Below are 13,529 nucleotides of genomic sequence, written 5' to 3'. Positions count from 1 at the left end.
AAGCTTCGTCCCCCAACTCCCACTCTCCGGGATCCAGACGATGACGGCTGAGAAAATCCGCCTGCACGTTGTCGACTCCCGCAATGTGAGACGCTGCTATGTTGCTGAGATGTAGCTCCGACCAGGCCATCAAGCGCTGAGCCTCCTCTGCCACCTGGGGGCTCCTTGTCCCGCCCTGGCGGTTGATGTATGCCACTGTGGTCGCATTGTCCGACAACACTCGAACTGCCTTCCCCCGCAGCAACGGCAGGAAGGCTTGCAGGGCCAGATGGACCGCTCTGGTCTCTAGGCGATTGATAGACCACTGGGCTTGCGACACGGACCATAGGCCTTGGACCGAGCTCCCCAGGCAGACCGCACCCCAACTGAAGAGGCTGGCATCTGTGGTCACCACTGTCCAGTTGGGCACCTGAAGAGAGACCCCAGATGACAGATGCTTGGGATCCAGCCACCAGGACACCTGGGATGTACCAGCAGGCTGGACCTCGCGTGTCCCTTGAGTGGAAGCGGTAGATGGAATTCCTCCGAGACCGGCTTCCAGCGGGATAGTAAGGATGACTGTAATGGACGCAGATGAGTGAATGCCCAGGGAACCAGTGCCAGCGTCGAAGCCATAGACCCTAGGACCGTAAGGTAGTCGCAGACCCGCAGTTGGCGGAGAGACAATAAGCGACGTACTTGAGCTTGCAGTTTGCACCTCCGTTCGTGTGACAGGAACACCTTGCCCTGCTTCGTGTCGAAAAGAGCTCCCAGATATTCCAAGGTCCGCGTGGGTGTCAGATGACTCTTGCTGTAGTTGACCACCCATCCTAGGGACTGCAGAAGGTGGAGGGCCCTGGCTACCGCCATCCGACACTGATCCTCGGACTTTGCCCGAATCAACCAATCGTCCAGGTAAGGATGGACCAGGAGACCTTCTCGGCGCAGCTGCGCCGCCACCACGACCATCACCTTCGAGAATGTACGTGGGGCCGTCGCGAGTCCGAACGGGAGCGCTCGGAACTGGTAATGCCGCCCTAGAACGCAGAACCTGAGGAAGCGTTGGAACGATGGATGAATGCCTATGTGAAGATATGCCTCCGTGAGATCCAGGGAGGCTAGGAACTCGCCGGGCCTTACCGCAGCGATGACTGAACGAATCGCCTCCATTTTGAAGTGAGGAATCCGAAGGCATCGGTTCACCCCTTGAGATCCAGAATGGGTCTGGACGTGCCGTCTTTCCTTGGGACGATGAAGTAGATGGAGTAACGGCCCTTGCCGTGTTGGCTGACCGGGACTGGGGAAATAGCTCCCAAGCCTTCTAAGCGTTGGATGGTGTCGAGCACCGCCGCCTTCTTCTCGGGAGCTTTGCAAGGCGAGACAAGGAACTTGTCCGCTGGGGTGTGAGCAAAATCTAACGCGTAGCCGAGTCCTATGACCGTGAGGACCCACTGGTCCGACGTTACACCGGCCCATCTCTCGTAAATGACATCAACCGTGCCCCGCCGTTGGGAACGGCGTGCCGAGGCTGCGGCGAGAGATGGGCCAACCCCCTTTCATTGCGAAGACTTGGGCGCCGTGATTGCCAGAGCACCTCCTTGTCTACCGAAGCGCCTACCTCGAAAGGACTGTTGCTGCCACTGCGGAGTACGGGAGGAGGAAGACCTATACGAGCGCCCGGACGACCTTTGAGGACGCGACCTCCTGGGACCCCGAAAACGAGATCTGGCCGAAAACGAGGACCTCGCCCAGGATCTATCCTCGGGAAGCTAGAAGGCCCTGTTTTCCCACAGGGAAATCATTAACTCGTCCAATTCCTTGCCAAACAGCAAATTCCCTTGAATGGTAGTGCCCCGAAATGAGCCTTGGAAGAACCATCCGCCGCCCAGTTGCGCAACCACAAAAGTCGGCGTGCCGAGACAGCCGCTACCATGGACCTAGCCGACGTGAGCAGCAAATCGTGCAGCGCATCCGCGCCATATGCTATTGCAGCTTCCAAACGATCTGCCTGCGCTGCCTCGTCTGCGGATAAATCCGCATTGGCTTGAAGAACCTGGGCCCAGCGCAGACTGGACCGCATAGCGAAATTCGTGCAGATGGCGGCCTGCACTCCCAGCGCGGAAACCTCGAAATCTTCTTGAGCTGCACTTCCAGCTTCCTGTCCTGAAGGTCCTTGAGAGCTGCCGCGTCCGTGACCGGAATGGTAGATCTCTTTGTTACCGCGGAGACCGCTGAGTCCACCTTGGGGAATATGAGAAGGTCCAGCGCATCCTCCGGAAGCGGGTAAAGCTTGTCCATGGCCTTACTGACCTTCAAACCTAACTCCGGGGTGTCCCATTCCCGGGACAGAATATTCGTCGAGGAGAAATGAAACAGGAAAGCCACTGCCGGACCCGAGAGACCTAACAGGACCGGACCCATGTTTGCTTCCTGACGGACTACCACCGGAGGAGCTTCTATTCCCCAGCTCCTGGAGAATGGCCGGAATTAAGGGTGGCAGTTCCTCCCTGCGGAAGAGCCGGACCACCTTGGGATCACCACCTTCCACTGCTTGGGATCCCTTTCCGGCGCCTGGCTGAGCGGATTCGTCCGTCCCATCTCCGTCGGCCCCTTTCAGGGGCTTCTCAGGGGAATCAGAGTCCACCCCAGGGGGGGAATCGGAATCGGCTTCCTGTGGGACGCCACGAGGAAGCCGCGTACTTCGGGAAGGGCCATGGGACCCCTCCGCAGCGCCCTTAGGATTGCATGACGTCTTCCCTGGGGGGGGCCTTGCGGGGTCCCCCCCGGCCGCGCTTACTGCGCTTACACTTTAGGACTTTGCGCAACAACAGCGCCAAATCCTCCGAAAAGGACCCCGAGGCTGAAGAATCATTCTCTGAAACCCCCGGGGACCAAGGGTCCCCCGAGGGGACCCCCCCTGTATCAACCCGCTGAGAAAGCGCGGGAGGCAGGCCCGAGGCTCCTGCCGTTTCCCGCGCCATTTCACGGTCCGAGGCCAAAATGGCCGCCACTCCCGCGCTCAGCGGGAAAAAGTCTTGGGGCCGCTCTGCCGAGCCCCCCCCCCCTGCGCGGCGGCGATAGTGCGCTGCGGGATCGAGCCCCCCGAGGCACCCCGGATGACCCCTCTCCGCCCGGGAAGCAGGCCGCACACAGACCACCGCGGGAAAGCCGCACGCGCGCCGAGCCGCAGGCCCTACAGGCCGAGCCACGAGGCATGCCGACGAGCCGCGGCGAAGAGCGCAACGGGAGAAAAATTAAATTTAGCGAAACCGGCCCCCCCGGCCTCCCCCTGCCAGCGGCGCCCCCCCCCCCCCCCCCCCGGAGACCCCACAGAGCGGTGACGCAAAGCAGCAGAGAGCTGAAGCCAGAGAGAACCGAAAACAAAAGTAAAACTTTTTTTTTTTTTTTTTACAAACACTTGTTGCTGTCCACGGTCCTGGAGCCCTAGTCCAGCAGGGGTGAGTGAACCGGGCTCCCCGGTGTCACCCCTGACGCTGCTACTGGGAAAGCCGGGTCCTCGACCCTAGCAGCGGCCTCAACCGGGGGGGGGGGTAGTCCCCTCAGGACCTCACAACCCCCCTGGGAGACAGGGCGGACGGGACCTCAGGGACAATTTAACAAAAATCAAAAATCCCAATTAAAAACACTAAACTGGCCTAAAACCAAGAAAAAGAAAAGAACCGACCCTGACGGAGTACCAGAACCAGGGCAGGAAGGAGCTGTGACCGGACCTGCACCATCTACTGGAGACAGAGTAAGACTGGGGGGCTATGACTGGCACAGGGGCATATATGCTCCACCCACAAGTTTTAGTCTGTCTCCATCTACTGGTGCAGAGTCACAACCCAGGTGTCCTGGACTGATCCTGGTACGTACAGGGAATGCTGTTTCTTAGATGTGCAGCAGCCACTGCTAGACATTTTGTGAATACTCGAAGAGCAGAGGCTAGTCCGAATGGTAGGACTCTATACTGGTAATGATTTCTTCCCACGACGAATTGTAGATACTTGCGATGTTGTGTGGAAATGGGTATGTGTGCATAAGCGTCTTGAAGATGTAGAGAACAGAGCCAATCTCCTCGTTGAAGCAATGGAAGGATGGTTCCCAGAGATACCATCTGAAATTTTTCTTTGTGAAGAAATTTACACAGAAACATAGAAATGACGGCAGAAGACCACCAAACGGCCCATCCAGTCTGCCCAGCAAGTTTTCGCACTTTTTTTTTCTCTCACATACTTATGTTTCTCTTGGCTCTTAGTAACTTTTTTTTATTCTATTTCCCTTCCACCCCCACCATTAATGTAGAGAGCAGTGTTGGAACTGCATCTAAGTGAAATAGCTTAATTTAGTTAGGGGTATTAACCACCGCAATAAGCAAGCTACACCCATGCTTATCTGTTTATTCAGACTGTGTAATCCAGTCCTTGTTGATTGAATATAGATCCACCTTTCTTCATTCTCCCCTGTCATTGAAGCAGAGAGCCATGCTGGCTATATTAAAAGTGAAGTATCAGACTTGCTCCCCTGCCATTGAAGCAGAGAGTTATGCTGGATTTGCATTGAAAGTGAAGTATCAGGTATTTTTTGGTTTGGGGTAGTAACCGCCGTAACAAGCCAGCTACTCCCCTGCTTTTATGTGGTTGCAAATTCTTTTTTCCACATTTCCTCTTGCCGTTGAAGCATAGAGCAATGTTGGAGTCACATTATTGAATAAGGATATTCATCTCCAGGTAGTAGCCATCATTCTCTCAAGCCACCCCCATGTCTCTTCTCTTCATTCACATCCTCTAGACTTTATGGATCCACAGTATTTATCCCACACCCCTTTGAAATCCTTCACAGTTTTGGTCTTCACCACTTTCTCTGGAAGGGCGTTCCAGGCATCCACCACCCTCTCCGTGAAGAAATACTTCCTGACATTGGTTCTGAGTCTTCCTCTCTGGAGTTTTAAATAGTGACCCCTGGTTCTGCTGATTTTTTTGCAACGGAAAAGGTTTGACGTTGTCTTTGGATCATTAAAACCTTTCAAGTATCTGAAAGTCTGTATCATATCACCCCTACTCCTTTCCTCCAGGGTGTACATATTTAGATTCTTCAATCTCTCCTCATAAGTCATTCGATGAAGACCCTCCACCTTTTTGGTCGTCCTTCTCTGGACCACCTCCATCCTGTCTCTGTCCCTTCGGAGATACAGTCTCCAGAACTGAACACAGTACTCCAGGTGAGGCCTCACCAAGGACCTGTACAAGGGGATAATCACTTCCCTTTTCTTACTCGATAGTCCTCTCTATGCAATCTCAGCTGCCATATCTTCGACCACTCTTCCAGTTTCCTTAAATCCAGTCTCATTCTCTCCACTCCTTCCGGCGTGTCCACTCTGTTGCAGATCTTAGTGTCATCCGCAAAAAGACAAACCTTACCTTCTATCCCATCCGCAATGTCGCTCACAAAGATATTGAACAGGACCGGTCCCAACACCGACCCTTGCGGCACTCCGCTCAACACCGCTCTCTCTTCAGAGTAAGTTCCATTTACCATCACACTGTCTTCTGTGTCAACCAGTTTGCAATCCAGGTCACCACCTTGGCACTCACTCCTAAGCTTCTTATTTTATTCACCAGTCTCCTGTGCGGAACCGTATCAAAAGCTTTGCTGAAGTCCAAGTAGATGACAGAGCGCTCTTCCTTGATCCAATTCCTTGGTTACCCAGTCAAAACATTCTATCAGATTTGTCTGACAGGATCTTCCCCTGGTGAATCCATGCTGCCTCTGGTCCAGCAATTCTTTCGACTGTAGATAGCTCACTATTCCTTCTTTTAACAGCGACTCCATTACTTTTCCCACCACAGAGGTGAAGCTAACCGGTCTGTAATTACCAGCCTCTTCTCTGTTTCCGCTCTTGTGAAGCGGGATCACCACCGCTCTTCTCCAGTCACTCAGCACCACTCCTGTTTCTAGGGATCTTTTGAACAGATCACACAGCAGACCCGCCAGCACATGTCTGAGCTCCCTCAGTATCCTGGGATGAACTTCATCAGGCCCCATGGCTTTGTCCACTTTCAGTTCTTCCCATACATTCTCTACTGTAAATGGAGTTACATCTACTCCATTCCCCTCCAGTTTCTTGTTAACTAGCGACTGTCCTTCTCCAGGGTCTTCTTTAGTGAACACAGAACTGAAGTATTTGTTTAATATTTCTGCCATTTCTTCGTCTCTCTCCACACATTGATCCATTTCACCTTTCAGTTTCACTATACCACTTTGAACTTTTCTCTTTCACTGATTTATCTGAAAAATGTTTTGTCACATCAATCTCTTTGGCAATCCTTTCTTCTGCTTGACTTTTTGCCGTCTTGATTACTTTCTTTGTCTCCCTCAGTGCTACCAGATATTCTTCTTTGTGCTCCTCCTTTTGGGATCCTTTATATTTCTTGAATGCTGTTCTTTTACCCTTTATTTTGTCAGCCACCTCCTTGGAGAACCAGATAGGTTTCATTTTTCTTTTGCTTTTCTTTACTTTTCTAACAGACTAGTTGCCTTGGTAATTGCTCCTTTTAGTTTGGTCCACTGTTCCACATCTCCCTTGTTCTCCCAGCCTACCAGTTCTTCCTCCAGATACTTCCCCATTTCATCAAAGTCCGTGTTTTTGAACTGCAAAACTTGGGTTTGTGTGTTTCTTTTCTATATCCTTTTTGTGATATTAAACCATACCGTTTGATAATCACTGGTGCTGAGATGGTGCCCACCTGCACAGAGACATTATCTGCATTAGTAAGCACTAAATCGAGTATAGCTCCCTCTCTTGTGGGTTCCATTACCATTTGTCTGAACAAAGCTCCTTGCAGAGCATCCACTATTTCTCTACTATTGTTAGATTCTGCAGACTGGATTCTCCAGTCTACGTCTGGCAAATTAAAGTCTCCAATCACTTCTCCCTTCTTTTGGATGTCTTCAACCAGATCTCTGTCCAGCTCTTCCTTTTGGTTTGGAGGCCTGTAAACCACTCCAATAAAAATGGATGTCCCATCTTTTTTTAGGTTGGCCCATAGTGCTTCATTGCCCCATCTTCCTTGCAACTCAGATGCTTGGATATTGTTTCTGATGTAAAGAGCCACGCCTCCCCCTTTCCTATCCGCTCTGTCCTTCCTTAACAAGTTATAGCCCGGTATTGCTGTATCCCAATCGTGAGATTCCGTGAACCATGTCTCCGTGACAGCAACAATTTGTTGAGATTGCGGAGGTCTAAGATAGGGCAAAGGCCGCCTGTTTTCTTTGGAATTAGGAAATAGCAGGAATAGAACCCCTTGCCTTGTTTAGACTGGGGAACTGGTTCGATAGCCCTGGCAGTAAACAAAGTAGAGAGTTCTACTTGAAGTTGAGGTGTGATGACCATGCTTGTCCAAAGTGGAATGGGTGGCGAATGCAGGGGTATTGTTTTGAATTTTAGACTGTATCCCCGATTTAGTATGGCTAACACCCATTGGTCTTTTGTGATGAGACTCCATTGGTTCTTGAAATAGAGTCTACTCCTACTGGTAAGTGGGGCATAGGGTTGATGGAGAGACTTCTGTTCTCTTGATTCTTTTCAAAAACCAGCTGCCGGTCCAGTTTGTGGTGGTGGCTGGGGTTTGTTTGTTTTGGTTGGTGTGCACGTCCCCTTTGTGGTGGACAGTACAAACGCGCTGAAGAAGCAAGTGGGTAATATCTTCTAGGCCTAAAGAAGGGTTTTCTGGTTTCCTTTCCGGTCGATTTTCTTATTGAGGATGGCTGATCCGATGGTAGTCTAGAGAGTTGACAGTGTCTCGTGGTGATTTTTCAACTGGGAGACAGTAGCCTGAATTTTTTCTAAGAGATTATCTCCAGTACAAGGAAGATCTGCCAGTCTCTCTTGGACTTCTTGTCTGAGGCCTTGAGCCAAGCCCACCTCCTTGCATTAATTCCCCGATGCTGATAGGCGGGCAGATGTCTCAAATGAGTCGTAAGCTGCCCGTACCTCATATTTGCCAGATTCAAGCCCTTTTGTGATTAGTGTGTTCAAAGCCAGTTGTTGCTGAGGGAGATCGGCAATACCTTGAACTTGCTTCCACAAGTTTCTTTGGTACTATGTCATATAAAGCTGCGAGATACCAGCATAGACCCCTGAAAAACCTCTCTCCCTAAGGTATCTAAGAACTTCTGTTCTTTTCCTGGTGGGGTAGAAGAGTGTGGTTTTTGTTTCCTGGCTTTTTTCTGAGCCGATTCGACGACCAGAGTGGTGAGGCAATTGAAGTTTTTGGAAACCTGGGGTATGTTGCACCAGGTATGTGGCATCTGTTCTATTTACAGCCTGTACAGAGCAAGGATGCTCCCATAACCTATGCTGAAGTTCCAGCAGGACTTCGTGAATAGGTATTGCCATTACCTCCTTTGGTGCGTCAATGAGTTGTAGGACTTCTAGAGCCTTGTGCCCTCCTCAGTCAGTAATTCAAAAGGAATTGTCCACCATTTCCTTTATAAAATTTGTGAATGACAAGTCTTCGGGAGGGGACTTCCTCCTCTCTTCTGGTGGAGAAGGTTCAGACTAATTCCTCTGAATCAGAATCTGCTTTCGTAGCATAGGAGGCAATAAAGGCATCGATGGGTCTTGATGGCATCGATGGCAATCTGTCGGGCGTCACCTGATGGACCGGGACGCAATGGCATCGATGGTGTTCGGTGATGTTGAAGGCCCGATGGTCCCAGGACGGAATCAGAGTCCCTGTCATCCTCCGATGAGCCTGGTACTGGAATCGAAGGAACCAGCGGTGGATGTTTTGGCATAGATGGCCGCACCGGAAGAGTCTGTGTCGATGCTGGTGGAGGAAAAACTCCAATCAATGCGTCGATTCTATTCAGCAAAAGCTGAAAAATAGACGGATCCGATGTCTATGCCGGTGTCAATACTGATTGTGGCATGGAGGGAGGCTGAAATTTTCAAAAAGCCTCGATGGCCTGCTGGACCATGGAAGTCACTTCTTCCCTGGAGACTGGGTCCACTGTCACAGGAGAAGGTAATACTGGTGTGCTACTGGCACTTCCACGACTGAACGTGGTGGCACAGTCTCTAACACCGATCCTGGTGGAGAGCACCTCTGTTCCTCTGGTACAGAAGGGCGTGTTGGTTCTAGTACCCGGACTCACTTGGGCATTGGCTCAATGTCGATGCGGGTGCTGTTCCATCCGATAGATCAGTGACGGAATGGTGTCGGAGTTTTTTTCTCAATGTTCTTTAGATGTCTAAGAAGACGCTATGGAGGATCCTGATGGAGTCTGTGACGGTCGGTCATCGGTCCTCTTTTTTCCTCCATGTTTTTCAGAGGGTGATACTTTCCTTGGAGACGTCAAGGATGGAGTGAGTTTTAAACAGCTCCTCCATTTTGTCCAATCGGGCACGCCTGCCCTTTGGCGTCATCTGGGCAAAAGTTGTACAAGCCCAGACATAGTGGCCTGATCCCAGGCACAACACACAAACATTGTGTGGGTCGGTAATAGACAGTTCGGTTACAATTTGGACATTTTTTGAATCCTGAGGCCATATTAGAAAATTTAGGCTGAATAATTGTCGATGACAGGAATCTACTGAAAATTGACTCAAAAAAGTACTCACCGATTACTATGTCGAAGGGAGACCCGATGACAATTTTGTGACTGAAGATATCTTTTCCGTGAGGAAAAAAGTGAGGGAAATCTCACAGAGCTCCTAATACGCTATGCTTACAGCAAAGCGGAAAAAGAGAGACTGAAGGGAGACCCCTGTGGCTGAGAATATCATGGCATGCTCAGTGGGCTCGGTGAGCCAGCCAAAAGTTTCTAGAAACTTGACAGAAGTTTTCCGTGTCAGGGCTCCATCTGATGTCACATATGTGAGGACTATCATCCTGCTTGTCCTGGGATAACTAGCAGTAAGCCGAATTTTAAAATGCACACGACAGAATTTTCACAGAAAAAAATATTAAAAAATAATCAAGGGTGGGAAGGAGGTTGGTTCATGATTACAATACAGATAATTCTGTGTACAAGGCTGTGGAGGCATGTAACAGATGGTGTATGAAACCTTCCTCATCCTATATCATTAATTTTGTACACAAGTGGGGTTCGGATGACTTTTTGATTGAATGAAAGAATGTGGCATGCGGTTGATGGCCGGCAGCCACCAGGAGACTAATCAACAATGAAAACCTGAGAAAACTTACTGAGACCATAGGGGAGAAAACCTGCAGAAAAACAGAGGGACCCAGTACAACACTAGAGATGAACTCAAAAATGCAAAAAACAAGTGTGAGCTCCATGACCAGGAGGCAAAAGCTTTGTGGAAAGGAAGAGACTGATGAGGGACACCATGTGGACACGAGGTTAATAGCATGCTGGGCATGCTCAGTGTGCCAGTCAAAGTTTCTAGAAACAAAAGTTCTCCATGCCGGGCTCCATCTGATGTCACTCATGTGGGAGGACTACCATTCTGCTTATCCTTGGAGAAGAGGCAATTTTATTAGGGCAACAATACCACGTAGAACTGTGAAAAGAGATAGGTTTTCTTTGTATCCTTGAGGGAACCTCACAAAGGCTCAGCATGCACTGTAGAACACATCCCTTTTACTCCATTAAGAATAAAAAGACTGAAAGGAACATGCATAACTACTAGGCATGTGCAACACCATACACTCAATTGGCAAAACGTTTCAGAGCTAGAGTAATTCCTTCGTTGCCACAGACATCCAGATATGCAACTTACATTCCTGCTTCTCCATGAAGAAACAGGAATATAATTGCAGAAAAGTGTCCTTTGAAAAAAGCTTGTGCTTTAAAGTTCTTATGCCAAAATAACTCACTTAGTAGAGATATCCTTCCCAGTTTGGTATGCTTGAGCTTTCATGATTCTTTCCATGTTTCCAGACCAGCCATACTGACTAGCCACAAGGGCACATGGAGACTCTGTAAGGCGCTGAGATAATATTGCTTTCTCAATCTGAAAAAATAAAATTAGTTATAAATTCTATTGTGTATTCTGTATTGTTGAAAAAGCATTACATTTGAACTTGCTATACTTTACTGCAGAGGAAAAACAAACAGCTCACTTTTATTTGTAAAAGCTATAACTGCTTACATTATAAAAATTCAGCATTATACAATTAATGAACTTGGAATACACTTTACAAATTAATACATTAATATTTCATGGATAATAATGCACTATTGATCAATGCAAGGGCCTTAATTTATTTTTGTGTAAGTTTCTGCTTCATTGCAGAAAAATGTTCTGCACTTAAACAGATCAAGCCGGACTAATTCAAAATGGGTACCTGATCCTTAAGTGCCTTCTCCTTCATCCAGTTCAGTAGTGGTTCATATTCTTTTTCCAAAGCTTCCCAATGCTCTTTAGTTTTTTCACTTTCATCAAACTTTACTCCTTCCTTGGCTACGTTCTGGAATCTTTTTCCATCAAACTCCGGCAAAGCCTGGATGCAGTACTCATCTACAGGTTCAATCAAAAATATCACTTCATAGCCCTTTTTCAGAAGACGCTCAACAAACGGAGAAGACTCAACCTGTAAGGATAAATAGTAGAAATATTAGGTATTTTGTATCATTTCTAAAGCACTAGACAGTTCTACATAGATACACATGAGAAAATGTAAGCACTATGGAGTAAAGACTACCTAGTCAAGACAAACATACATATAGGAGTCTATGGGAAGTATTTAAGGATTTAAAAGCTGCCTAAAAAAAAAAAAAAAAGGTTTAGCCTTACCTGTTAATTTCCTTTCCTTGAATCATACTAGACTAATTCAGAATGTGGGCTTATACCACCCTGCCAGCAGATGGAGGGAGAACACAACTTTTCCAGCAACATCACTGGTATAAAACTCCCAATGGACACTCGCAGATGGGAATAATGGAGTTGATTTTGGGGTTTGTTTTTTTTTACCACATAGAATGCTTCCAACAATGTGCACAATCTGAGATAGTTAACAGCATCACTTTCCCCACAACCTCAGCTGCATAGAATAGGAAGCCGTTCCCAACATCCGCTTTTGATAATCTCTGAAACAATCCAAAGGAGCTGTGGTTGTCATGAATTCAATTAGACTATACACAAGCAAGGAGAAAGGAAAATTGGTTCTTACCTGCTAATTTTCGTTCCTGTAAAACCACAGAGCAGTCCAGACCAGTGGGTTATGCATTCCCACCAGCAGATGGAGGCAGAGAACAAAACTTTGAGGCACTGATATATCCAAGTGTGCCGCCTGCAGCTGCTCAGTATTTATCCATACCCAAGCCAAGAAACTGACAAAAAAAAAACCATTTAACTCCCCAAAAAAGGGCAAACGAAAGAAATACCTTCAAGCAAAAAGAGGCCTCGAACCTGAAAACCCCAGGTCTGAACCACGGTTCCATCACCGAATTGGCATAAATGCATTCTGACAGACTTTCTATGTACAGCAGCTTAAGTCCAGGTAAATCAGTCTTTTGGCAGTAGCACCCGGATGGGTCCCTGGACTGATCTGTGGTATTACAGGAATGAAAATGAGCAGGTAAGAACCAGTTTTCCTTTCCTGTACATACCTAGATCAGTCCAGACCAGTGGGATGTACCAAAGCCACATTACAATGGGTGGGAACCCAAAAGACCCGCTTGCAGAACGCTTTCTCCAAAAAGCCCTTGGTCCGGAGCCCTGACATTCAGCTGGTAATGTCTTGTAAAGATATGCAGGGAGGACCAGACTGTGGCCCTACAAATCTCTGCAGGCAACTGACACTCCACCCAAGAAGTGCTTGTGCCCTCGTCGAGTGAGCTTTCAATCTGGCTGGAACGGATCGCCCCTTGCTGATGTAGGTCAAGCAAATCATTTCCTTCAGCCAGCAAGTCAAGGAGGCCTTTGATGCTTCTCACTCTTCTTCGGACCTCCAAACAAAACAAAAAGGTGGTCCAACTTCCGAAAGGAGTTAGTGACCTACAAACAAAGGAGAATCTGGCGAACATTGAGAAGATGCAGATCTCTTCCCGAAGCAGAGTCACAAGACCTTTTGGGAAAACCAGGCAACTCCATGGTCTGATTAACATGGAAGGTAGACACCACTTTCGGCAAAAAGGAGGGCACTGTATGCAGGGACACCCTTATCCGCTGAAATGTGCAGGAAGGGATCCCTACAGGACAGGGCCTGCAATTCTGAAATATGCCTAGCGGAGCAAATGGCCAAACACACCACCTTCAAGGTGAGGTCCTTCAGAGAAGCATGCCCCAGAGGCTCAAGGGGGGGGGGGGGGGGGGGAATCAGAGTGCCCGTAGGACTAGGTTGAGATTCCACTCCGGGCATGTCTTATGAATCTGAGGCCGAAGATGTTTTACCCCCTTCAGAAAACTGGCAAGGGGTCTGCCGCATATCCGACCACTGAGGCATCCTAGGACCGAAACCTGAACCCGTAGGGAGTTATAAGCCAAATCTTTTGACAACCCCTGCTGCAGGAAAGCCAAAACCTGAGGAATGGACAGACAACAGCACTAAGCCTTGTTGATCACACCAGGCTTCAAA

General features: G+C 48.6%; 1 protein-coding gene across 1 annotated transcript in view; it reads right to left on the bottom strand.

Moving 5' to 3' along the window:
• Positions 1–13,529, bottom strand: part of HSP90B1 (heat shock protein 90 beta family member 1) — a 172,603-nt gene that overhangs the window by 47,783 nt on the left and 111,291 nt on the right. The window contains exons 13-14 of the mRNA XM_029601500.1: positions 11,298–11,543; positions 10,827–10,963 (exon numbers count right to left, since the gene is read on the bottom strand). Coding sequence (XP_029457360.1) covers positions 10,827–10,963; positions 11,298–11,543 — 383 coding nt within the window. The remainder of the gene's footprint in view (positions 1–10,826; positions 10,964–11,297; positions 11,544–13,529) is intronic.

This window comes from Rhinatrema bivittatum, chromosome 4 (genome assembly GCF_901001135.1).
Source record: "Rhinatrema bivittatum chromosome 4, aRhiBiv1.1, whole genome shotgun sequence".
Lineage (NCBI taxonomy): Eukaryota > Metazoa > Chordata > Amphibia > Gymnophiona > Rhinatrematidae > Rhinatrema > Rhinatrema bivittatum.
The sequence above is the reverse complement of the archived record's forward strand: the minus strand, read 5'-3'. Positions and strand labels throughout refer to the sequence as shown.